The sequence below is a fragment of the Rhinolophus hipposideros genome (assembly GCF_964194185.1).
Source record: "Rhinolophus hipposideros genome assembly, chromosome: 16".
NCBI lineage: Eukaryota > Metazoa > Chordata > Mammalia > Chiroptera > Rhinolophidae > Rhinolophus > Rhinolophus hipposideros.
Window position 1 is genome coordinate 56,677,412 of NC_138062.1, and position 23,932 is coordinate 56,701,343.

The window sequence follows — 23,932 nt, forward strand, 5'->3', positions numbered from 1 at the left end:
TGTCTATTTAGAAATGTGTGTCTCTTATGTACTGCTGGAAACCCCTCCCCAGCACATATACATGCTCCATAAATATTTGTTGAATGAATGCATGAATTAATAAACAAACAAACAAATGGTTGAAAGCTCTTTGGGCTCTACCTCTGACATTTATCCCAAATCCATCCATTTATCCCCATGGCCCTGGCCACCACTACCTGCCGCCTTATAGTCTTCACTAGTGTCGTTCGTTAATTCATTCGTTTGGCAAACATTTGCTGCCTTCGTAGCCCTTATCACCACCTGAAATCATTTTTTCTAAGCGTTTCTCGGCCTACCTCCATCCCTCTAGGCTATGAGTAGTTTTCCCTCCCCCCTCGATCTCACTCGGTACCCCTTGCATTATCTTTTTTAATTCTCATAACCACTAGGGGGCTCTAGGCTCCTTCACTGGACATACCCCCTACCCTTTGTACCAAAACTAGGAGGAAGGGGGTCAAGTAAAAGACACTTCCCTCGGCCCCTCGTTAGCCAGGTGTCTCTTCCACATTGGCGGGGGGCGGGGGGAGCCGGGGAGGGAAGCCCAGCCTGGAAATTCCCAGCTTCGTGATCCTACAGGCACCAAAACATCATTGGCTCTCCTATGTGTCAATTTCCTCATTTGTAAAATGGGTGACCGTTTAGAATTATAGTAAGGATCAGAGATAGTGGGGCTGTGAAGAAGAAAGTGAGGAAGATAGGATGATCCTTCAGGTCTCCGGGATTGTATCCCACTCGACCTCACAAACTGAGTCAACTTGGGCAAATGGCTTAGCTGTCCGATGCCTCAGTTTCTGCATCTGGAAAATGTGGGTGGTGAAGAGTACCTACCCCATCGATTGGCCTATGTAAAAATTAAATGCTTGGCAGTAGGAAGAGCCAGCGGTACAGCCCTAGCATACAATCAGTGTTCAATAAATGTTAGCTACGACAACTGCTTTATTTCTTTTTTCTTCCCTTTTCTTCTTTCTTTTCCCTTTCCTTCCTTCCTTCCTTCCTCCCTTCCTTCCTTTTCTTTCCCCTCCATAAACATGGCAGGGTTTTTTGTCTCTTGTCCCAGGTCCCCGCACCTTTCTCCTGCTTGTCTCCAGACATTACGATGAAACACTCCCCCGCACCTGGGAAACTGCCTGAATGTTACCCGCCCCCCCCCCATGTCTCCCCAGAGTCTAGCTCAACTCCATCGTGCTGTCACTGGGGGAGGTGTAACGTTTAGCGTTTTCCAGCACCTCTCCCCACAAAACCCGACACTCAACTGGGGTTCCATTCCTGGAAACCCAAGGGGGCGGTCTGGAGGAAGCTCACCCCTCAACGTCACAGCGGCTGCCACCCCGTGCCGAGTGAGAAAGCCCATAGGGCAGCCCCGCCACTGCCGGGAACCCTGGAGGGCAAAGAGAGGGACACGCCACCCACACACACGCCTCAAATTGCCAGGGACGCGTAGGGCCAGTCCGAAGGGAATGGAGGGGCCGAATTTTAACAAGCGGTACTCGGAAAGGGACCGGGAAGTGAGTGGGCGTGGCCCCTCGGAGGAAGGCGAGGCGACGTTCTAAGGGGACGGGCCCACTTAAAGGGACGAGCGGAGTTTCCCAAAGGCGCGCGTTCTGTGAAGAAGGTTTTATCCAAGGGGGCGTCGTTAGCGCCAAACAAGGCTCTAAGGGGGCGAAGCGGGAACAAGGGGGCGAGGTAAAAGCCCGGGAGGCAACAATTGGAGGCGGGGCCCGAAGGGGGCGGAGTCTTAAGGGCGGGGCCAGGTGGTAGAGCTCGGTTCCCAGCCGGCGCGGCTGCAGGAGGCCGAACCTGGCTAGGACTGGGAGGGAACGCCCCGCAGCCGCGCAGCCTCAGGCTTCCGTCCAGCACCTGCCTCTCGGGGGCTCCGCAGGCCCCGGCCCAGGTGAGTGAGGGGTCCCAGGGGGATCAAGGACCAGGGGATTATTAGAGTAGGGAGTCTTCTTTTCCAGGTGGAGCCACCGGCTCGCAGGGAGGGAGGATCTGGGTGTCTGTTCACCTGCGTCTGCGTATATAGAAGGGGTCACTGAGCGCCAGATTGGGGAGCTGTGCATCACGCGTGTCCGCGTCGCTGGGCATGCTCCTCTAAGTGTGCTTCCTGTGCAACACGGAGAGCCTCCCTGCTTCCATTTTCGCCTGACCGATCATTTTAAACGGCAAACTAGATCGTGCCCCTCCCTCATTTAAAACCTTTCCATAGCTCCCATTCCATGCCCCTGAGGAATCGGGGGTCCACCGGTTCCTGCATGTTCTCCGGCCTGCGGACCTCACTGCTCTCCACTGAGCTCTTTGCTCATTGCAGTCCAGACACACTGGCCGATTTGATGATGTCAAATGGTAAAAAACAAACTCCATCTCACCTCCTTTGCACTTGTAACCCACCGCCACCTGCACTGCTGTCTTTCCAGATCTTTGCATAACTGCCTCCTTCCCTTTACTGAGGTCTCAGCTCCAACATCACCTTCTGGGAGAGATTTTCCTGACTAGGCGATTTAAAGCAGCCTGCGCCCTCCTGCCATCTTTATCATATCTCCCTGTTTTACCACCTTCATGATTCCTCTGAGAGTTTATTCTTGTTTTGTTGTGTGTCTTGTCCACCAGAGAGCACAGGGCAGGTTTCTTTCATTACTGTATCTCCAGGGTCTAGAACGGCACACAGTAAGTGCTCAACCAACCCGTGTTTGCTCAGTGTCAAGTTTGAGTCCCCTGTCCACCTGTGTCCATGGGTCTATGTGTAGGCGGCTGCCCCCTACAATGTGTACACTTGTATATGATCTCTTTGGCATGAATACCCCCTCCCTCCTTTCTCCATGCCCTAACCCTTCCTCTCTCTGCCCACAAATATCCAGAAATAATTCTAAAAGACACAGGGCAGGAAAATGACTTAGCCTGTGACTGACCTGTGCCCACCCTCAGCTCCACCTGCAACTAATCAGAGTTTTGCCAGTGGCCCACCTCAATGCCCACTAAGGAGGGCATGAGACAGAGGAACCTGGAGTTGGGGGACTCTTAAGAGGAGGCCGGGCCTGGCCCAGGTGACAAACAGGAAGTGCACAGGCATCCGAGAGACACACCTGGCTTTCAGGTATGCAAGGCCTGGAGCTAGCTCCAGGCCCAGCTCCCCACCCCCATAGCCACGTAAGGCCGGTCTGGGAAGTTCCTGCCCCTTGTAGGCCCTCATCTAGGCTGACTCAGAATGTAAGAATCCTGGTGCAATTTTCCTGCAGACCCTGGCTAGGCCCAGAAGATCTTGAGGGGTGGGGGAAGTGAGAAACAGACTTCCTGCTTTCCTCCCATCCAGGGCAGGTTTTCTCCACCAGATACTTGAGACAGGTCTGCTTAATGATCAAGACACCTCGGAGTCCCAAAGTATCTGAGACTTGAATTTGACCATAATAATAACAACAAAATGTATTGGCTCCAAAATTGTGTTTGCTGACATTTCTACAAAAATGTGGCCTTTCAACATCCTTAAATATGGAGTTACATTGGAAAGCCATGTATAAATTCCATTTTCGTACGTCCTAAGAATCTTTGCATGTATACATAGATTGCTAAGAAGCCATGGACATCAATAAATTAAATTACCTTCGGCCTGAAATATTCTTTCACCCTGAGAACCACCCAGCTCGCTGCCTCGAAATCCTTCCAGTCATTACTGACTGAGGCCTTTCCAGGCCACTGGTTGGAAAATCTTAACTCCACCCTTTGAATCTTCATATCCCAACCCTGGTTACATTTTCCACTTAGCTTTCTCTCTCTGGTCTATCTACTCCCTCATCTACTCATTTATTTCTTACTCGCCATCTCTCCCACTACAATTTCAGGGTCTCTAGCACCTAGAACAGCTCCTGGCACAAAGTAGGTGCTGCTTAAATTCTGCTTTAAGTGAATCAGTTAATTAAGTTTCTACAACACATAGCATTATGTCATCTGCATAAAGTGCCATTACGTTTGAAAGCAATGCATCTGTCTTCTCCCTTTGCAAGAATTCCAGTGAATGCATGGCTATTTCCATGAAGTCATGGCCAATTCTAAATTAAAGTTACTCCTACCCCAATTTTATATACGGGGTGTGTGTGTATGTGTGTGTGTGTGCGCGCGTTTGACCCTTGAACAACATGGGCTTAAACCGCACTGGTCCACTTATACACAGATTTTTTTTCAATAAATATGTACGCACTGTCAATGTAGCTTCTCTTATGATTTTCTTAATAACATTTCCTTTTCTCTAGCTTATTTTAGTATAAGAATATAGTGTATAATACATAGAACATACAAAATATGTGTTCATCAACCATTTATATGATCGGTAAGGTTTCCAGTTAACCATAGGGTATTAGTAGTTAAGTTTTGGGGGAGTCAAAGGTTATGCACGGAATTCAATGTGCGGGGGTTGGCGGCCCTAACCCCTGCATTGTTCAAGAGTCAACTGTAATCTGGAGTATATCTATATCTATATCTATATGTCTGCCGTATGTATATATATATATAAAATCTGATTATAAGTAACTTGTTTAATTTAGAACATAATATATATTTATATAATATTTGCATACACATACAGAGAGAGTTGCATTTGAAGGTTTGATAAGTTGTGGGCTGCTGTCTCCAAAACGAAGAGGAACATGGAAGGGTTGACCCAGCCACTCAGGAAGCAAGAATAATTATTCCAATTTTACAGATGTAAAAGACTAAGGCCTCTTGAAAGTACAGAGTTCAGCCCCAGCACCCACCGCCTCCCAAAGCTCCATGCAGGTGCCACAGGATGGAGAGGACTTCGCCAGCCAGCCCTGGTACCATGGCCCCCTGTCCCGCCAGGTATCTCCTCCTGCAGAGCCTCAGCACTGTCTGATAGGGAGCCTTTCCCACACTTGACCTGCTGGGGACTCCTGGGTGCTGGGAGAGGAGTTTAGGGTTAAGATCTATTGGAAGGGGTAGCTGGGAGACTAGGGACTATCTTGGAACTTGGTTGTCATGGCATGTCCCTCCTTATATTTAATTTATTACTTTCTTTGCGATGGTGCTGAGGATGGTAACAGAGATAAAAGAAGATCCTAATCCCCTCAAAGCACTCCTTGGGTTCTGCTTCTCTCTCTCTCCCTCCCTCTCCTTCTCCCTCTCCCTCTCCCTCTCTCTGCTTCCCAGGCACCTGGGACCACCAGGGCCCCATCCCCCTCTCAATTCAAGGCTCCCCACGTTCATCTCCAACTTCGGGGTCACCCTCAGAAGTCCCAGGAATCTGGGCTTCCAATCAAATCATGAGAGGCAGTATAGGTTGGTGGTTAATATCCCACACCTTGGAGTCAGACATCTTGGGTTTATTTTATTTTTTAATTTTAAATTTTCTTGTATTAGTTTCAGGTGTACAAAACAACATAATGATTAGACATTTACACCCTTCACAAAGTGATAACCCCCCTCCCAGTCTACTACCCCTCTGACATCGTATGTAGCTGTTACAATATGTATATACAGACGGTGCCAAAAAAATGTATACACATTTTAAGAAAGGGAAATAACTGTATTACAGTTACACCGATGGTAACCACTTTGAGCACCTCTTATAATTGCAGAAGTCAAATGTGACTTGTATTCATTTTTTGTTATCGGTATATATTGAGTATAGAATTTTAATACAGGTTTTTCCTTTCTTAAAATGTGTATACATTTTTTGGTACATTTGTATGAGTATGTTGTATATATATTGCATATATATATATATATTTAATGATAGTTAACATTCAATATTATTCTACTTCAGCTTCAGGTGTACAGCTCAGTGGTCAGACATGTACACGGTGTATGAAGTCACCCCCCCTGATCCATCTGGCACCCTACGTAATCCCTACAACGTCATTGACTATATTTCCCATACTGTATTTCACATCTCCATGACTAATCCCTTCACTTTTCTCCCCTATCCCCCAACCCCCCTCCCATCTAGCAACCATCAGTTCTTTCTCTGTGTCTCTATGACTATTTGTTTTGTTTGCTCCTTTATTCTGTTCTTTAGATTCCACATATAAGTGAGATCATATGGTATTTGTCTTTCTCAGTCTCTTATTTCGCTTAGTATACTATTCTCTAGGTCCATCCGTGTTGTTGCAATGGTCAAATTTCCTTCTTTTTTATATCAGAGTAATACTGCGATATATAAATGTACCACGATTTCTTTATCCAATCGTCTATTGATAGGCATTTCGGTTGTTTCCATATCTTGGCTATTGTGAACAGTGCTGCAATAAACATAGGAGTGCATATGTTTTTCTGAATTAGTGTTTTGGATTTCTTTGGGTAAATACCCGGGAGTGGAATTGTTCGGTCGTAAGGTAGTTCTATTTTTAATTTTTTGAGCAACTTCCATACTGTTTTCCATAGTGGCTGCACCAATCTGCAATCCCACCAACGGTGCACAAGGGTACCCTTTTCTCCACAGCCTCACCAATACTTGTTGTTTGTTGATTTATTGATGATAGCCATTCTGACAGGAGTGAGGTGGTATCTCATTGTGTAAAATAAATGCTTTTATTTGCATTTCTCTGATAATCAGTGACGTTGAGCACCTTTTCATATGTCTTATTGGCCATCTGTATGTCCTCTTAGAGAAATGTCTCTTCGTGTCCTCTGCCCATTTTTTAATTGCGTTGTTTGGGTTTTTGGTGTTGAGTTTATGAGTTTTTTATAAATTTTGGATATTAACCCCTTATCAGATGTATCATTGGCAATAGGCAGACATCCTGTGTTTAAATCCCAACCCTACAACTTACATTCTGTGTGACCTAGGCCAAGGTATTTCACCTCTTTGGGCCTCAGTTTGCCTGTCTGTAAAATGGGGATAATAATACTTATCACTTAACCTGGGTAAAGGATTAAATGAGTTCATATGTTTTACACCTAACGCAGCACCTGGCATATAGTAAGGGCTAGACATGTGTCCACTGCATGTATTGTTCGGCCCCCAGCCCCTCTCACCAGCTCTGCTTTTCCTCTCTGGTGCCAGAGCCCTCAGCCCCTGTTTTAACACCAGCTACCACAGCTGGCATAAGACAGTATGAAAATTTTTATGAAGGAAGATTTATCGGTCACACTCTGGAAGGATCCAGCTAATGGTTTATCTTAAAGCAATATTTGCATAGCAAGTACAGTGCATTTACTCATATTGGAAGTTGCATCAGTCAGTGTTGACTACCAGCTGTAACAAACATTCTTAAGATGCCACTGGCTAAACAATACACATTTAAGGGCTCGTTCATGTCACAGTCCAAGGTGGCTGAGAAGTGGGGATGCGGAGCTCCAGAAATCAGTCAGGACCCAAGTCTTTCCATCGTGTGGCTCTGTCTTCCCCTGGGGCTCTGGGGATATCAACTGGCAGATAGGGGACAGAACCTGTAGGATTTTGCAGGAGAGTTTTATAGGCCAGGTGTGGAGAGTCCCCATTGCACTTCTGCCCTCATCCCATTGGCCAGGTCTCATCACATACTCGCTCTAAACTGCAAGGGAGCCTGGGAAATGTAGTCCAGAGGTGTGTCCATGAGAAGAGGGGAAATAATGGTTTGGTTCAAAACTACCCTGGGGTGACTTTTCTTGGGTGGGGATGGGTGGGGGTGGGGAGTCACCATTAACTACTGATCTGGGCTCATACCTAAACCTCCTGCCCCCTGTACTCCATCCCCAGAAGGCAGAGGCTCTTCTTCAGCAAGATGGCGACTTCTTGGTTCGTGCGTCTGGGTCCGATGGGGGCCACCCTGTGATCTCCTGCCGCTGGCGGGGCTCAGCCTTACACTTCGAGGTGCTCCGTGTGGCCCTGCGTCCCCGGCCAGGCCGGCCCATAGCCCTCTTTCAGCTAGAGGATGAGCGTTTCCCAAGCCTGCCTGCCCTGGTTCACAGCTATGTGACCGGCCAACGTCCACTGACACAAGCCACAGGGGCTGTGGCCTCCAGGCCGGTGACACGGCAAGGGCCTATTCGACGGAGCTTTAGTGAGGACACCCTCCTAGACAGCCCAGTTCAGACAAAGCTGCTCAGGTAGGTACTAACAGGCTCCCTACTTCCAGGTGACACTCAATGCCCCCCCTCCCCCCCCCCTCGTTCTCCACCTAGGCACTATTGACACTTGGGGCCAGATCATTCTTAGTTGTGGGGACCGTCCTATACATTGTACAATGTTGAGCAGCATACTTGCTTCTGTCTACGAGATGCAGTAGAATTCCCCCCACCCCCAAGTTTTAATCAAGGAAAAATGTTTCCTGACCTTGCCAAGTGTCCCTTTGGGGTACAACACCCTGGTTGAGATTCAATGGTCCTGAATGCCTGGGGGTAGGGGTTTCGGGCATTGGTGGGGGCTGCCCTGCTCAGACTGGGACTACACATCTTCCCCATCTCTGCCCCCCAGGGCTAGAAAGTGGAGTGACAGTCAGCCTGCAGGTTTGGAGCATGTGGGGCAGTCAAGAGAAGGCAACTCTGGACCAGGTGAGGGTTTGCCAGGACAGCGCATGGCTCAGAGATTGCTCTGCCCCTCACTCCCTGAGTAATCTTGGGCAGGTGACTTAACCTCTTGGAAAATGGGGATGATGATGCTCTCAGAGTTGTCACAGGGGTTAAAAAACACAGGAACTTTGTAGGTGCTTAAACTATGGATTTACGATTATTCCAAGAAACCCTATATGTTCTGACCATGGCTGACCTCTCTAATAACTACTGCCACATCCCTCCTCTCTCCAGTCACACAGTCTTCCCTTCAGTTGCTAGCACCTTTCAAATTTGTTCTTAACTCAGGGCCTTTGCATTTGCTGTTCTTGCCATTGGAAAGCCCACACCCCTAATCTTTTCCTGACTCCTTCTCACTTAGCATGAGTTCCTCAAAGCAGCTGACTCTGATCATCATACATAAAGGAGGTCTACCCCTCCCTCATGCCCAGGCAGCTTCATCTGCCCTGTCCACTCCCCACCCCCACTCCATTCAACATGAACCCTCCCTGTGTGCCTGGGACTCTACTAAGTGCTGAGATACATCAATAAACAAGAAAGATAAAGATGCCTGCATGAGTGGAGCCCACATCCTGTTAGAGGAAGATGGACTAAGGGGTTAAAAATTAAAAGTACAACAGAGTAAAGGAGATTTTAAGTAATTGTCAGGAAATGCCCCATGGAGAAAGATTTTAAGGAGGTAAGGAAAGGAAAGACATGGATAACTGGGGGTGAGAGTGGCCCAGGTAGAAGGAACAGCCAGTGCAAAGGTCCTGAGGCCAGAACAAGAGTTTGAAGTATTCATTCAACCAAAAGGGGGTGAATGTAGCTAAAACAGCAGGAGTGAGGGACAAGTCAGAGAGATCTGGAGCTCAGATTTGTGAGGTCTTTTTTGGCTACTATGAAGATGTTGGACCTTACTCAGAGTTGGCTGGGAACCATGGGAAAGTGTTAAGCCACTATAACATATCTATTTAAATGGTTCATAAATACAGAATCTCCAAAAAGTCTGGGTGCAATGTTAAGTTTTAATATCCTCAGAAGTAAGCATGCCACAAACTTAACAAAAGACAACATTTGAAGGTTTGATAAATTCTGTTGTTTTGATGTTTATGTAGTTTTGTGAATTCTGATATATATATAATATATTTTAAGAAAGGAAAAAACTATTAAAGTTGTAATAATATATACCGATAGCAAAAGATGAATATAAGTCATGTGTATACATTTTTTTTGGCACACACATATTGGAGATGCCAAAAAAATGTATACAAGTGGATACTTCGGTCAATGTTGCTCAAGCAATAGTTCACCATAATCAGAAGTGTCTGGATGCTGATGGTAACCACTTTGAGCATCTCTTGTAATTACAGAGGTCAAACATGACTTGTATTCATCTTTTGTTATCAGTATATATTGAGTATTACAATTTTAATAGTTTTTTTCTTTCTTAAAATGTGTATACATTTTTGGGCACCCTCTGTGTATTTTGTGCTTTCAGTGCTTTACCACATTCATTCAGAGGAACAAAACATTTAAAATGTGGTATTCAGAATTCTCAAAACCACATAAGTGTCAGAGAAAGTTCACTTTCAAATCATTGGTAAGTATGTAGCATTTACACTGGGGAAATTGTTCAAGTTCAAAGCTACACCAAGATAAGTAGGGATACCCCAGTATTGGCTGAAGGAGTGGATGAACCAGGACCCACCCAACTATCTTCTCTGTGTACCTCTTGCACCCCCTCCTGTGTGACCCCCTAGGAGCCTCCTCTGTGTCCACGCTTGCCCTGTCTCGGATTGGTAGTGACCCTGTGTTGCTGAAGACCCTGGGTCCCCTGGCGTCCATTGCTGATAGCCTCAGGGCCTCTGACGGGCAGCTTCATGCCAAGGCGCCAACTAAGCCACCTCGAACACCCTCACTGGTGCTGCCTAATGCCTCTGGACACTCCCCAACATATTGTGAGGTGGTGCCCCGAGTGCCCAGTGCCCGGGGAACACCCTCTGGCCACAGCTGCCCAGAGCCAGAGGCCCCATGGTGGGAGGCCGAGGAGGAGAAGGAGGAGGAGAGATGTTTTGTGAGACCACAGGCAGAGGTCTCTTTCTGCCCCCCTGACAACCCCTGTGGCCTGCTGGGCCCCCAGAATCGGCCCCTGGAACGTAAAGTCCTGGGTACTCTCCGTGGCCTGTTCCTGGAGCACCACCCTGGGAGCACCGCCCTCCACCTGCTATTGGCAGACTGTCAGGTGAGTCACCTACCAGGTGCCTGGGTCCCACGGCAGGGGCAAGGCCCAAACGAACCTCACACCCATATAGTCACTCTGTTCACTTATCCTCCCCACACCCCCTCCACCCCCACCCCTAGGCCACGGGCTTACTGGGAGTGACCAAGGCTCAGCGGGGTGCCATAGGGGTTGCCTCCGGCCTGGAGCTGCTCACACTTCCCCATGGCCATCGCTTGAGGTCAGAACTGCTGGAGAGGTGAGCCAGCCACCTGGAATCCCCAAGACCTTCAAACCTCCCCCATTCACGGCCCCTCAGGGGGGAGGGTGGGCAATGCCACTTCCTGTCCCTCCTCGCCCGAAATACAAACTTCCCCACTGCCCCCGACCCTTGCCCTCCGCCTCCACAGGCACGAGGCGCTGGTGCTGGCTGGGGCGCTGGCGGTGCTGGGCTGCACCGGGTCGCTGGAGGAGCGCGCGGCCGCCCTGAGGGGCTTGGTGGAGCTGGCCCTGGCGCTGCGGCCAGGGGCGGCGGGAGACCTGCCCGGACTGGCCGCAGTCATGGGCGCTCTGCTCATGCCCCAGGTGCATGGGGAGCAGGGATGGGAAGGAAGCCCGAGCGCAGGTGCTGGGGAAGAGGGAAGAGGAGGCATGCTAACGGTTCATATCCCAGGTGTCCCGGCTGGAACGCACGTGGCGCCTGCTCCGAAGGAGCCACACTGAGGCCGCGCTGGCCTTCGAGCAGGAGCTGAAGCCGCTGATGCAAGCGCTGGATGAGGGCGCTGGTGAGTGGTATCATTTGGAGCCCCGCACCAACTCTAAACCAGAATCCTAACCCAATTCTAGGAGGAGCGCCTTCTTCTGTCCTAGGACCCACCCCTTCTCCATAGGCCCCGCCCTCTGCACTAGACTGGGTCTTGGACCCAATCCCCAAACCCCGCCCTCACTCTGTTCTAGGCTCCGCCCCTGCCCTAGGCCACGCCTTTGACCCAGCTCTGTGTTAAGCTCCAGACTTTGTGTCTGACCCAATCCCCGCCGGTTACTTCTCTCTTTGGATGCTTGGCCCAATGTCCCACCCTTGTCACCTTAGGCCCCGCCCCCTGCCCTAAACCCATTCCAGACCCCCCTCCCCACAGGACCCTGCGACCCGGGCTTGGTGGCGCTGCCTCACGTGGTACCGGCGGCGCGTCTGCTGGAGGGCGAAGAACTCCCGGGTCCCCTGGACGAGACCTGCGAGCAGCTGCTGCGCACCCTGCAGGGGGCGCGTCTGATGGCCCGGGATGCGCTCAAATTCCGTGAGGCGGCGGCCGGGCGCCTGCGAGGTGAGTGCCCGCTCTGCGCTGGGCTGCCAAAGGGTCTTGACTTCAGGAGCACCCCGCATGCTCTAACCAAGTGCCCCAAAACCTACCGGGCCAGGGACCAGAACCTCCCGCCACGCCCCCCAAGCTGGGATGTCTTCCCCCAGGAGCCCCCAAGCCTGTGCCACAACCAGCAGTGGTGACTGGAACAATGCCCTTCACCCCAAAAGGGGCTGCCCTGCCCCCCAGAGTCACGCCCACGGGATCCTACTCCCACCCTCCAACATGGCCTAACCTCCTTCCAAGTTTGTAGCTGGGTGGCCCGGACCCTAAATGCTGACCCTGGGCTGGCTCCATCTCCAGGAACAGCCCCTAAGGTGGGGCTCCTAGCAGCTCGAATCTGGAACACAACACCCCCATGCACCCTGGCGGAGCCTACACCTGCAGAGACCCAGCAGCCCTTCCCCCACCCCCCAACCTCGCCCAGTTGTCCCTCCCAGCCCCTGCTGGGTCAAAGTCCCCAGGGGTGAAGGTAGATGTGAGGGGCGAGGCAGGCTCCTGGGCCCCATCCATAGTGCACCTAGTACCGCCCCCAGGATTTCGGCCGAACCGGGAGCTGAGGGAGGCCCTGACCACTGGCTTCGTGCGGAGGCTGCTCTGGGGAAGCCGGGGCGAGACGTCACCGCGGGCCGAACGTCTCGAGAAGTTCCAGCGCGTCCTCAGTGCCCTGTCGCAGCGCCTGGAGCCTGACAGCTGAGAGCGCAGACCCTGGGACACCCAGGCTTCTGGGGACCCCAGCAGGAGACCAAGGAAGTCATCCCAGATTGCTCACACAGACAAACAGGGCGGGGACCTGCTCCCTGACTGGCTGAAGGGAGGGAGGCCAGCTTTGCAAGAACCCACCCTGCCCCCTGAAAACATACAGGGATCTTGGAGTTAGGGGACGTCTCCTCCCCCACACTAGAAGACCCAGGTGTCTGGAGGCCCTGGCTGCCCTCTCCCACCCCCTCCCCCCCACACACATATCCCATAAATGATGAACAGGTAGCTTCTAATGGTAAGAGAACTTGCAGATCTGTAAGAGGCCAGAATTCAAATGCCTTTGAAAAACTGTGACTTCTAGCAAATCATTTGCCCTTTCTGTGCCTACCTTCAACATAAAAGTAAGACTGTACTTTCTAGGAGTTATTGTGGGAATTAAAGCTCAATGTTTAAATGAGATCATGGATGGAGAATACCTAGCATATAGTAGTTGCTCAATAAACGCTACCTGTTCTCATTAAGCCACCATGAACACGGAAGGGATGATGTTTGGCGCCCTTCTCCCTACACTGATCACAGACAAGGACCCAACTCTTAGGGAGAGACAGGGTGTGTCCAAATTCACCTCCCCTTCTTCATTTCCTGTGTGGCCTGTAAGGAGGGTGGCAGTGGCGTTTCAATATCCAGACCCAGTATAAAAATCTAATAAAGCATGGACTTCAAGAACTTTACATAATTTTATATATATATATATATATATATATATATATGTATATATATAAAACAAAATGGCCCTAGCCAAGTGGCAGGAAGAAAAGATCTGAAACATGAGTATGTACATCAATGGTGGAAGGCACAGCGGGTCCATTTGGGATGAGGAGTGGGGGGTGGGGGCAGCAGGTTACACAGGTCTCAGCTGAAGCCACGGGGGCAGAAATAAAGTGCATAGGTCCTGGGGCCCCCTGTGGCCCAGAAGCAGCAGCTGACAGCACCCCCTCTTCCCGCCTCCGGCAGGATTCAGTTGAGCGTGACTCGGAGGTAGGAGGTGGGCACGTAGCCTTCACCTCCCTGTTTCCGCCTGACCCGAGTCCAGCCGTCGCCTTTGTCCTCTTCCATGAGACTCAAGTCTTCACCCTCAGCCATGGAGATGGTGCCCTCGCTGGACCCTGTCATGAGGGTGGCGATGGGTTCAGGTCTGCTTTAGGCGAATTTAAACAGAACCTAGCCAGACACCCCCCACCCCTGCCCAAGCAACTGATACCTTCAAAGTGGTAGATGGCCACACAGTGACCTATAGGCGATGCAGGCTCTTCCTCAAAATCCTCATCGAACTCTGTGTAGATGGGGGTGTCCTGGCCTTCTTCCGAAGGGGGCTCTTCAGAGCTGGTTGGGGAGAGCAAAGCAGATGAAGACAGGCCTCCCACGTCCCAGGGAGCAGAGCCACTCTGGCTACCCCGCTCACCTCTCCTTGTTGTCCTGTGAGCCGCTGTTGCTGCTGCTGCTGCTGTCCGGTGGGGCACTTGCTGGGGGTTCTGGAGGCCGGGCATGCCGGCTCAGGCTGTCTCCCCGGTTGCTCAGGACCCGGCTCTCAGCTTCTGCCAGCCAAGCCTGAGAGGAGGGACCACACGGTCAGTTCCAGGGTGGGGCTCTGGGGTCAGGCCACTCTGGGCTCGCATGTTTCCTGAGATCACCCATGCACACCCAAAGCTGTTATGAGAAACAGCTGGAGCGCCCCCCCCAACACCTCCCTGTCCCCCAGGCAGTGACTCAGCCAGGCCAGCTGGCTCCCACCCCTCCCCAGGGTCTTCCCTGACCTCATACTTCTGTACTTCCAATTTCAGCCGTTCAATGTTGTTCAGGGTTTCTGTGATCTGTGGCTCCAAGCTGGTGGGGTCCCCCATCTGGGGTGTCTTTTCATATACATCCTTCATTTTCTTCAGGGCTTCCCTAGGACCAGCCAGAGATGAGAAACAACAGCCCCTTGTGACTTAACATGCAAAAAACATGGGCTTTGCTTCAAGGAGCAAGGAGCCAGATAAGACAGTTAAAGCTCAAATACTAGTGCTTCACTACCTGGGTTCGAATCCCAGTCTGAGCATTTCCTACTTGTGTCAGCTTGGGTTGTTACTGAACCTGTCTCAGTATGCTATCCTTGAAAATGGGGATAATGACACATATACCTCATGTGAGTTATTGTGCCTTTATTTATTCAGATACACACAGAGCACCGACTGCATAGCAGGCACTGTTCTAGGTATCAGGAATATAGCACTGAACAAGAGAGTCAGGATCCTGCCTCTGCTCAGTGTCTCAGGAAAACTTAGGAACTCCAGTGAATCCAGGTAAGGGTTCGGGATAGTGCCGGGCATAGGGTAAGCACTCTATAAACGCTGTGCTGTCGTTATCATTATTCCCTGGTCCCTATTTCCTCCACGTCTATAGATACAGGCAGTAATCGCTATAAGCGTAGATTTCTGGAATATGTCAAATCTGGGTTCAACTCCTTTCCAGTCCTAACATGACCCATGTTAGAGATGTGGAAACTGAGGCACAAAGAGGCAAAACATCTAGAATGGAAGGTCAGTCTGTCTTGCCCCCATAGCACGCACCCCTTAACTCCTGCACCATAAAAACTCAGGAACTACAGAGTTCCAAATGGAATTTTATACTAATAAAAGGCATTTTGTACAAGAGGTTCTGTGCAAATGGCAAATAATTTGGCTGCCTGTTGGCAAGTCGCAAACGTCATTCCTATTATGTAAGAGAACTGGGAAGAGGATCTTGTTGCTTGGAAAGAGTGAGTAAAGATTTTCTTTTTTTAATCTGGCAGACTTTTTATTGTTAATATTTTAAGTGTTTGAGTTAGTAAATAGATAACCTTATGTTGCTGTTTTTTTTCCTTTTAGCCAATTAATGTGATGAATGAGACTGATAGATTTTTTTTGATGTTGAACCATCTTTGCATTACTGGGATAACACCCAACCGCTCATTTTTTTTTTTTGTTTGTCTTTTTAAAAAAATTTTTATTACAGTAAAATATACATAACAAAATCTCCCATTGGAACCATTTTTAAATATACAGTGCCATGATATAAAGTACCTTCACATTGTTGTGCAACCATCACCACCACGTAACCTATTAGTTTTAAAATCCACCATTGGATTTGCTTGGCTAGGATATTGCACCTAAGGTCACAAGTGAAGTAAAATGAGCCCGTAATTTTATTTTCTACATTCTTGCTGACTGATTTTGTAATTGAGTTTCCACCAAATTCCATATCTGAAAGGAGGTGGCAGCTTTCACTCTTTTTCTGTTTGCTGGAATGACTTGTAGAAGATGGGAGCTGTTTCTTATCAGTGGGGCAGGAAGCACCTGTAAAAGCACTGGGGCCTAGAGTTTGTTGGGAGATGTTTGTTGGGAGATACACAATTCAATGTATAGATGGTCCCTAACTTATGAAGGTTCGACTTGTGAGTTTTCAGTTTTGTGATGCTGCAAAAGTGATATACATTCAGCAGAAACCACACTTTAAATTTTGAATTGTGATCTGTTTTAGGGCTAGCAACATACAGTACGGTGCTCTCTTGCAATACTGCCAACTACCATCAAGAGGGCAAACAACCGATAAAGTGTAGCATTAAATGCAGTTTGATTTACAGTATTTTCAACTTAAAGTGGATTTATTGAGACGTCACCCCACCGTAAACTGAGGAGCATCTGTAATTCTTTATTATTTTCTTTTCTTATTTACCTGCCTCCCTCACCTTACCTCTGGTCAACCTCCTTCTGTAGTTCACGATTACGGTCCTCTAGCTGCTGTTGAAGCCGCTTTCTCTGCTGCTCCGGGGGCAAGTGGCTGAAATCCTCGGTCACCACTGTCTGCAAGGTAGGAAGAGGACTGAGTTCGGGATCCTGGAGTCTTGAGTTTCCAAGCTCTAAGACACTCCTAAGACACACCAAGTCCACCTTCCTCCCCACCCAAGGTTCTTCGGGGGCAAGGCCATGCACAGAGCAAAGCAGGTCCGGGTCGCACAATGGGAGGAGGGGACCCAGCCAGGGGCAGGAAGCGAGCCCAGGGTCCCGCCACCCGGCCGCTGGGTGGGCTGGAGCGTCCCCTATTCCTCCCCCAGAGGCCTCACTTACCCCACGGCTGCCTCGAAGGCTGCGGAAGGATGCTAGCCGCGGTTTGACTGACTTACTGATCTCACTCAGTATGGCCAAGGGGTCGAGGCCGGAGCGGGGGGATGGGGGTCCATTAGGCAATGCCGAGGGCAGGGGGCCCCCCAGGGGGGAAAGGGGTGGGGGACGCAGCTACCGGCGGGGGCCATGGAGGGGGTGGGTCAGGAGGGGTGGGAGAATATAGAGAACGAGGACGGATGGACGGACGGAGGGACGCAATAAAGGAAAAAAGGAAAAAACAAAATGGAGAAAAGAAAAAAAAAACGGTAAGAAAACCACAACTCAAGATGCACAATCACACACAGAAAATGCATGCAAAGAGCAACATAAAAATCCAGGAGGTGGCAGGGAGACTGTGAGCCAGAAGGCCAGACCTCTACCTCCCCCAAGATCTCAAACTTCCCCTTCATCCCATGTCTAGTACCCAGAACAGGGTCTGGGGGCACAGGGAAGCCCATATTTCTGTCCCGCCCACGCCAGCTTTCTGGGCTCACAGTCTAGAATGTGGAGGGAGATGCATGCAGAAGTTGAGGTCTCATACAGGTATGGGACCACAGAAGTCAAGGATAAGCGGAGAGAAGTGTCAAAGGCGTGAAATATCAGAGGGTTACAGGTGGGGTTTCAGCTGGGACAGGGCACCATGTATAAATTGACGAGGGGTATCCAGGGTCAAAGGTATAAATTAGGGAGGATGCAGTTGTTGAAGGTATAAACCAGGAGTGTCTAGGTATATGCTTGACATTAAAAGCCAAAATAAACAAATAAATAAATAACAGCCTGAAGGTCGGGGCCCAGAGTGCCATTGGCGGGATGGAGAAACCCAGGGGGAGTCCCCAGGGCCAGCATCTGAACCCTCACCCAGCCCTGAATCCTATAAGCAAGACTTCTCCCAGCATCCTGAGAAGCCAGACAGACTCCACAGGCCCCCCTCCTGACACCCCCGTCAGCCTCGGGGGACTCCCAGGCCAATCGCCCGGCTGCCTTCCTTCCCTCCAGCCTGGGCTGGCAGCCAAGAGGAAAATTCCTGCCCGGGACTCAGCGTTCTGGCGGCTAGGGCTGACTCAGTGGGGGACCCCCCTCTGTCCCCACTCACTCACAACCCCTCCCCAAGAGCCCTGGCCCCCACCTTGTTCTTTTTGCCGAAGGGCCAGCGTTTGGCACGGCTGCGGGCCGGGCCTCTAAGCTCCGGCCGCCCATCTGAGGGGGTGCCCAGGCTGCTATCCGAGGGCGCACGGTTCATGGGCTGGCTGAAGTCTTCGAATTCCACATCACTCGGGCGGGCAAAGCCTGACTTGTGCAGCTCAATTAGGACCTGGGAGTCCTGGAGGGGGGAGGGCAGTCAGGGACAACACTAGGTGCTTAGTCTCTGGGTCCGCCCGCCACCCCACAACCCACTGGCCCAGGACAAGGCACCCACATTCTTGGCGTCCACAGCAGCCGCAGCCACCTTCATGCCCTCCAAACACTTGGCAATGATGGGCACCACCTGCAGCTCGGCTTCTGACAGCAGGCCATACCCGGCCCCCAGGTGGGTGGCCCGGCGCTCATCCATGTCCTGCAGCTTCTACAGGCACAGGGGCAGGGTGCAAATGGAAAAGCCAGAGCACAAAGACTTCCGGCCCAAGGTGGTCAAGGGACAGATATGGGGCCAGGGAGATTTCAGAGGGGACTTTAAGGAACCACCCACCCAGAAGTCAAGCAAGGCTTCTCAAAAGAGGTGACAATGGAGACAAAGCTTTGAATAAGAAGCAGACCCAGCATCAATAGTGCCAATTCCAGGGTTAAGACAGAGAACAGAGGATGAGGCTGAAACAGAGAGGGGAAATTCAAGACCTTTCAGAGGGGTTCTTCGAGCTGGGGCTTAGAAGAATGAATAGGAGAATCAAAGGAAAGAAAGACATCCCTGGCATAAGGGACAGCTTGAGTAAAGGCAGAGCTCATTGTTACTTTTTGTTTCTAATTCCCTTTCAATTTAGAGATTGGGACATTACAGCTGGGGGTTTTGACAAATGTGTAAAAGATGGTTAACTTTAGGGGGGTTTCGGGAAGGTGGGGCTGGGGGCTAGGAAGACTCACATCAAATATCTGGGGCATCTGGGAAAAATAGAAGTGCGCCTGGTCTCTGTTGAAACGCTGTAGTTGGGCTGCATACTCATTTTTGCTTTCTTCTGCCATATGACTCCGAAGGTGGGCTTGTTGCTTGGCCTGAGGAATATCGATGAGGGGGTCAGTGACAAGTTCTGGCTCCACCCTACCCTGACCCCCCAAGGCTGTCCCAGATCCCACAGCACCTTCTCCACGTCGGCCTTGGTGGCATTGATATCCTGGTCTAGCCGCTCTGCGGTCTGGGCCGCCTTCTCGGCCTCCCGGCAGTCCCGCTCAAATTTACGCTTACTCTGGGTGGGAGACAGAACCAGGATGAAGGAGCGACCATCCCTGATGTCAGAGGGTAGAGGAAGCCAAGATTTCAGGGACTGGTGAAAAAGTTACCCAGCAAATGGGGGGCAATGGGCATGCTGGAAATGCAAGGAGGCGGGGGGGGGGGGGGCCCGGGCCAGACAAAGTGGGCAGCTCTGTGGCTCAGCAACCTTCACCCTACTCCCTGGGACCAGAGCCACCTTCCTCTCCCACAAACTCACATTCTCCAGCTGTTTGAAACCACTTTCTAGCTGCTGCTGGGCTCGACGGCCTTCTTGGAAGTGCTGTGGAAAGAGGAGCGGTAGGCTCAACCAGGTTATAGCAAGCACCCTTGGGAAGACCCAGGGCAGGGACCACTCACCATCTTTCTCTCCTGTTTCATCTCCTGTGAGTACTTGGCCAGCTCGAGACACACACGGACGCTGAGGTTCTCGGCCACCAGCTCCCGCTGGCCCGCAAAGTCATTTACTTCCTGGAGAATCTGTAGAAAGGACTGCTGCTGGCTGAACCTGGGGAGGGGTGGGAGAGGGCAGGGAGCCAGGGGTCAGGCCCCCAGGAGCCAGATACCCCAGGACCCATCTCCTCATGAGAAAGGGTAAGCCCCAAAACATTTACCCTGGAAGCAATGACAAATTCTGGCCCATATCCCTTATCCCTAACCTTTGAGTGGGATGCATTCCAGAACTCAGAATTTTTCAGGTTCTAGAAACGAGATATTCTTTGTGCATCACTCCAGTGGGGTGAGGGGCAACATCATGTAACCCAACACTACTCACACTAAGTGGGATAAAAAGCAAGCCCTTAATTAACGTGATCAACATCGGTCAGTTCAGGTCAGAGGTTGCCTCCAAATAAGTTACCAGAAAAACTTTTGATTTCTAGAACTTCTTGGATTCTGGAACAGGAGACCTGGAATAAATTGTAATGCTTCTACTTACTATGGGCTGAGCACTGTTTTAACGCATTGTCTCAAGTTAGCTTCACATGAGCTTTATAAGATCATCGTCATCATGCCCATTTCACATATGAAGAAAACAGAAGCATAAACTTAAGTCACTTGCCCAGTCACTCATTTAGTATCTGCTGGAGCCTCCCCTATTTAATAGGTGGGGGGGAAAATGGAGGCAGAGAACTTGAGTCAATTGTCCAAAGCAGTTCAACTAGAAAGTGGTAGATTTAGGATTTCAACTTGGTACTCTGGAGCCTGCACCTATGCTCTTACCTCTAGGTGGGAATTAAGGTGAGAGGAGAGGGACCTGATTGAATGTCGCAGCTGAGGGAGAGGAAGTGGGACCAAAGCCCTTTGCCCCCTCAGCTCTAACTTTGCACCCCCTCTCCATCCTTACTTGGATTCAGGGTCATCTTTGGCAGGTCTCTTGGGCAGATATTTTTTCACCAGGCTCCTAAGAGAAGAGAGTCAGGAAAGCTGAGCTCCCAGTCCCCCAACCGTAGCCCCTAGCCCCAGAACTCGTCCACCCTAGGGTTCTCACCGCAGCTGCTTCGCGTAAGCCTGCTCCACCTCAGTCCGCTCTTTCACGAACTTAACATATCTGTCCAACAGGTCCAGCCCCCACTGCGTGTGCCGCTCAATGACGTCAAATTGATCCTGGCGGGGAGTGGGGGGACTGGGGTCAAGATCTTGGGACCCCACAGCCCCCTGACCAGACAATCTGGGAGCCTCAAGGCTGTTAGCTCCGAGGAGTGACTTCCCGGCCCCACCCCGGCGCGGCGCGGGCAAAGGCAGGAAACCGGCGGGAACCCCCTCCCCTTCCAGGGAAGGGCCAGGGAATAGGGGCGGGGCCCCAGCCGGACGACAGGGTCCCTCTCTCTGGACGGCCAAGAGGGGTGTGGAACGGGGCAGGGCCACTCCTCTTGCTCCAACTCCCCTAATCCCCCCCACATTCCGGAATATCCGGCCGGCCCGGCGTGAGTCAGGGCTACAGGGTCAGGGTTCCCTGTAGCTTGGGGGGACCCAGAATGGCCAGGGGACAGGCACAAAGTTCTCCGGGTCGCCATGCTTCCCCGGGTACCCCGCTGGGTGTCTCAGTTTCCCCCACTGACTCCACGGCACAGCCAAAACAAATCCCAGAGCTGAGGAGGGGGACGATCTAGTTACCCAGCTACACCAGGAACCAGAGGTGCCACCGTCCCCAGAAAAAGGAGGGGTCGGAGGTCCCAGCAAGGATGGGGGAAATTCCTGGGGCTTCCAGAGGTGAGGTTAGAGGATGCCCCTCCCAGTACCTGGAAAGGGCTGAGGGAGGAGGCCCAGCCTCACAGCCCCCTCCCCCACTAAAGCGTCCCAAGCCCCTAGGTGTTGATTGGAGGCCACAGAAAGGGCGATCAGGACTTCTAGGTCTCACGTGGGGTTGAAAGTGGCCAGAGGGTCCCCTCCCCCCCACCAGCCGGACAGGCGGGCGGCGGGCAGGGACCCAGGGGCCGTAAGATAAGCCGCCAGCCCAGCCAGGGCGCTCAAAATAGGTGACCTCGCCCGGCCGCCCCGGCCTGGTCCCAGGACTTCTTCAGTCCTCCTCACTCTAAACCCCGTGCCTCAGTTTCCCTACGCCGCACCTACAAGGTCGCCCTCCGCTCCCGGGCGTCCTGAGACGCCCCGGGAAACTCCGAGAGAGGGCGGAGCGGGGACTCCAAGGGGTCAGTGGAAAGGATAGCGTGGAGCCCTGGTTAAGGTACTGCAGGGGCAATGGGGGGCTTCTGGACTACAGTAAGGGAGGAACTTGGAGCCAGGCAGATTGGACTCACCCACAGCTCGGTGCCCCAATCCATGCTGCTCCCGCCGAGGACGCCGCCGAGGACGCCGCCGCCGCGCCCGGTCCGGGTCGCCCGCCACCCGCCACCCGCCGCGGGGAGACTCAGCCTAAGGCGGCGCGCCCGGCCCCGCCCCGCCAAGGCCCCGCCCACTCCCGACTCAGTCACGCCCCTTCAGGCTCGGTCACGCCCTCCGCCCGCGCGGAGCCAGAGCAACTCCCTGAAGGCGGGGCACAAGGGGGCGGGACCAACGGGTGCCCCGCCCCGTCTCTAAAGGCATGTTGCCACTCGACCGCACTGAACAGACCCCTTAAAGGACCCCGACTCATTTTCAAAAATCCTCGGGCCCCTCTTATCCTCCCCACCCCTGCCCCGCCCTGGACTATTCTTCCTTTCTTCTTTCCCTTCAACCATTCCTTAACGGGTCGGGACACTAAAACCCCACCCAAGAGGTCCTCCCCACACCCCTTCGCAGGGAGAACCTGAGGTCACCCAGCTATTGCAGGCCGGCCCGGCTCCAGACATCTACGCTTGTCCTACTAATGGTCTAGTCCCTCCGGCCACAGAGCGGATAGGAGGACTTCGATCCTGCCCAGGACGCACCTCCGCCAAGGCCGGGTCCATTAGCGCCCCCACCGCATCCTGCCCCCCCCAAAGTCTGCATCGGGAAACTGAGGACGGGCCGTCCTTGGGGCGCTGGGCCCAGGCCTTTCCCTGGCTCTTGTTCAGTTCGCTTTTGCACGTGCCCATTTTCCAGTCGCATGCATCAAGGCTCTGTCAGGTTTAATTGTCTGTACTGACCCTGGGATTCCGACTGCCCCTTCCTCCAAACACTGGGGTCCTGGGGGTTGGAATTCTTTTCAGCTCCCTCATAAAAGTCTGTTCACACCTTGTTAATCCTTTTGAGGCACTGGGATAAAAGGGGAGAGATCCCAACAGCTACCATCCTCATTCTTTCCTGCCTTTGGTGCTTTCTCTGTGGCTACAGAGGTGACAGATGCCCTGCTGGGGCTGGGGTCCGGCCCAGCCTGGGGAAAAAGTTAGGCTCTGAGCTCCCAAACTCCCGGTACACATACCAGGGAGCCCACACTGGGACAGATGGCTCTATGGGGGACCTGGCCCCACCTGCTGGTGGCTTCTGAGATAGAAAACCTCAAGTTGCAAAGGGGGCTGTGCTCCAGTCTCAGGGACAAGATGAGTCCGGGGTTCAGGGCTGGGGTCTGGACTCAGCAGCTCAGCCTGGAATAGGGTCTCAACTCTAGTCTCAAACTCAGATTGGAATTGGAATTCATGCCAGATTGGGACTGAAGTTGGGATGGGATCCCAGATGGGTCAGTGGCTTAGCAGAGGGGTCAGCAACCCAGTTGGGGGTCTAGGACTCAAAGTAGAGTCCCGGGGTCAGGCCTCGTCTGGGTTCAGGGCTCAGTCCAGGCGGGAGGTCCAACAAAAGATGAAGGCTCAGTGTAGGGCAAGGGTCAGTGGGGGACTTCAGGCTTCAGGCTGGGGTCGGGGCTACGCTGCAGGTAGGGGCCTCACCTGGGGTCCGGGTTCAGCCCATAGTCAAGTCCAGCCTGGGATCTGCGGGTGGGCCTCCAGTTGCCTCACTCTGGGACTGGAGGCTTTGCCTAACTAAGGCCGGGACTCAGCCTGGGGTCATAGGGCATCCTAGGGTCAAGATTTAGCCTGGGTCAGGTTTAGGCCTCCGGGTTGATCAAGAAAATTAGAACAGGACAGGCCTCAGCAAATGCGTGTGTTTACCAAAACGCCCGAGCTCTGGCTGGGAGCCACATCCC

The 23,932-nt window shown here is 51.9% G+C and overlaps 2 protein-coding genes across 13 annotated transcripts; one reads left to right on the top strand and one right to left on the bottom strand.

Moving 5' to 3' along the window:
* Positions 1–1,750: 1,750 nt before the first annotated feature.
* Positions 1,751–13,498, top strand: SH2D3A (SH2 domain containing 3A). 4 transcript variants are annotated; one of them, XM_081076145.1, is made up of 11 exons: positions 1,825–1,912; positions 2,228–2,364; positions 4,712–4,848; positions 7,706–8,055; positions 8,423–8,499; positions 10,260–10,741; positions 10,861–10,976; positions 11,128–11,302; positions 11,391–11,502; positions 11,854–12,039; positions 12,612–13,498. In XM_081076145.1, the coding sequence occupies exons 3-11, from the start codon at positions 4,780–4,782 to the stop codon at positions 12,770–12,772; spliced, it is 1,728 nt and encodes a 575-aa protein (XP_080932271.1). In that variant the 5' UTR covers positions 1,825–1,912; positions 2,228–2,364; positions 4,712–4,779; the 3' UTR covers positions 12,773–13,498. The 4 variants fall into 4 exon arrangements, 3 of the variants coding, with proteins under 3 accessions (XP_080932270.1, XP_080932272.1, XP_080932271.1); XM_081076144.1 differs by lacking the exon at positions 2,228–2,364 and having other exon boundaries at positions 1,751–1,912; XR_013995088.1 differs by lacking the exon at positions 2,228–2,364 and having other exon boundaries at positions 1,751–1,912; positions 10,812–10,976; positions 11,128–11,502; positions 12,612–13,304.
* Positions 13,492–23,914, bottom strand: TRIP10 (thyroid hormone receptor interactor 10). Of its 9 annotated transcripts, XM_081076107.1 has the most exons (16): positions 23,676–23,798; positions 22,941–23,049; positions 20,867–20,982; positions 20,723–20,779; positions 19,738–19,885; positions 19,598–19,660; positions 19,250–19,354; positions 19,035–19,163; positions 18,376–18,522; positions 18,085–18,279; positions 16,923–17,090; positions 16,549–16,658; positions 14,592–14,724; positions 14,240–14,385; positions 14,039–14,160; positions 13,600–13,943 (listed from the first exon to the last, which is right to left on the bottom strand). In XM_081076107.1, exons 2-16 carry the CDS (start codon positions 23,010–23,012, stop codon positions 13,795–13,797), a joined length of 1,860 nt encoding a protein of 619 aa, XP_080932233.1. In that variant the 5' UTR covers positions 23,013–23,049; positions 23,676–23,798; the 3' UTR covers positions 13,600–13,794. The 9 variants fall into 9 exon arrangements, with proteins under 9 accessions (XP_080932234.1, XP_080932233.1, XP_080932237.1 ...); XM_081076108.1 differs by lacking the exons at positions 22,941–23,049; positions 23,676–23,798 and adding an exon at positions 22,134–22,258 and having other exon boundaries at positions 13,492–13,943; XM_081076111.1 differs by lacking the exon at positions 22,941–23,049 and having other exon boundaries at positions 23,676–23,815.
* Positions 23,915–23,932: the final 18 nt, after the last annotated feature.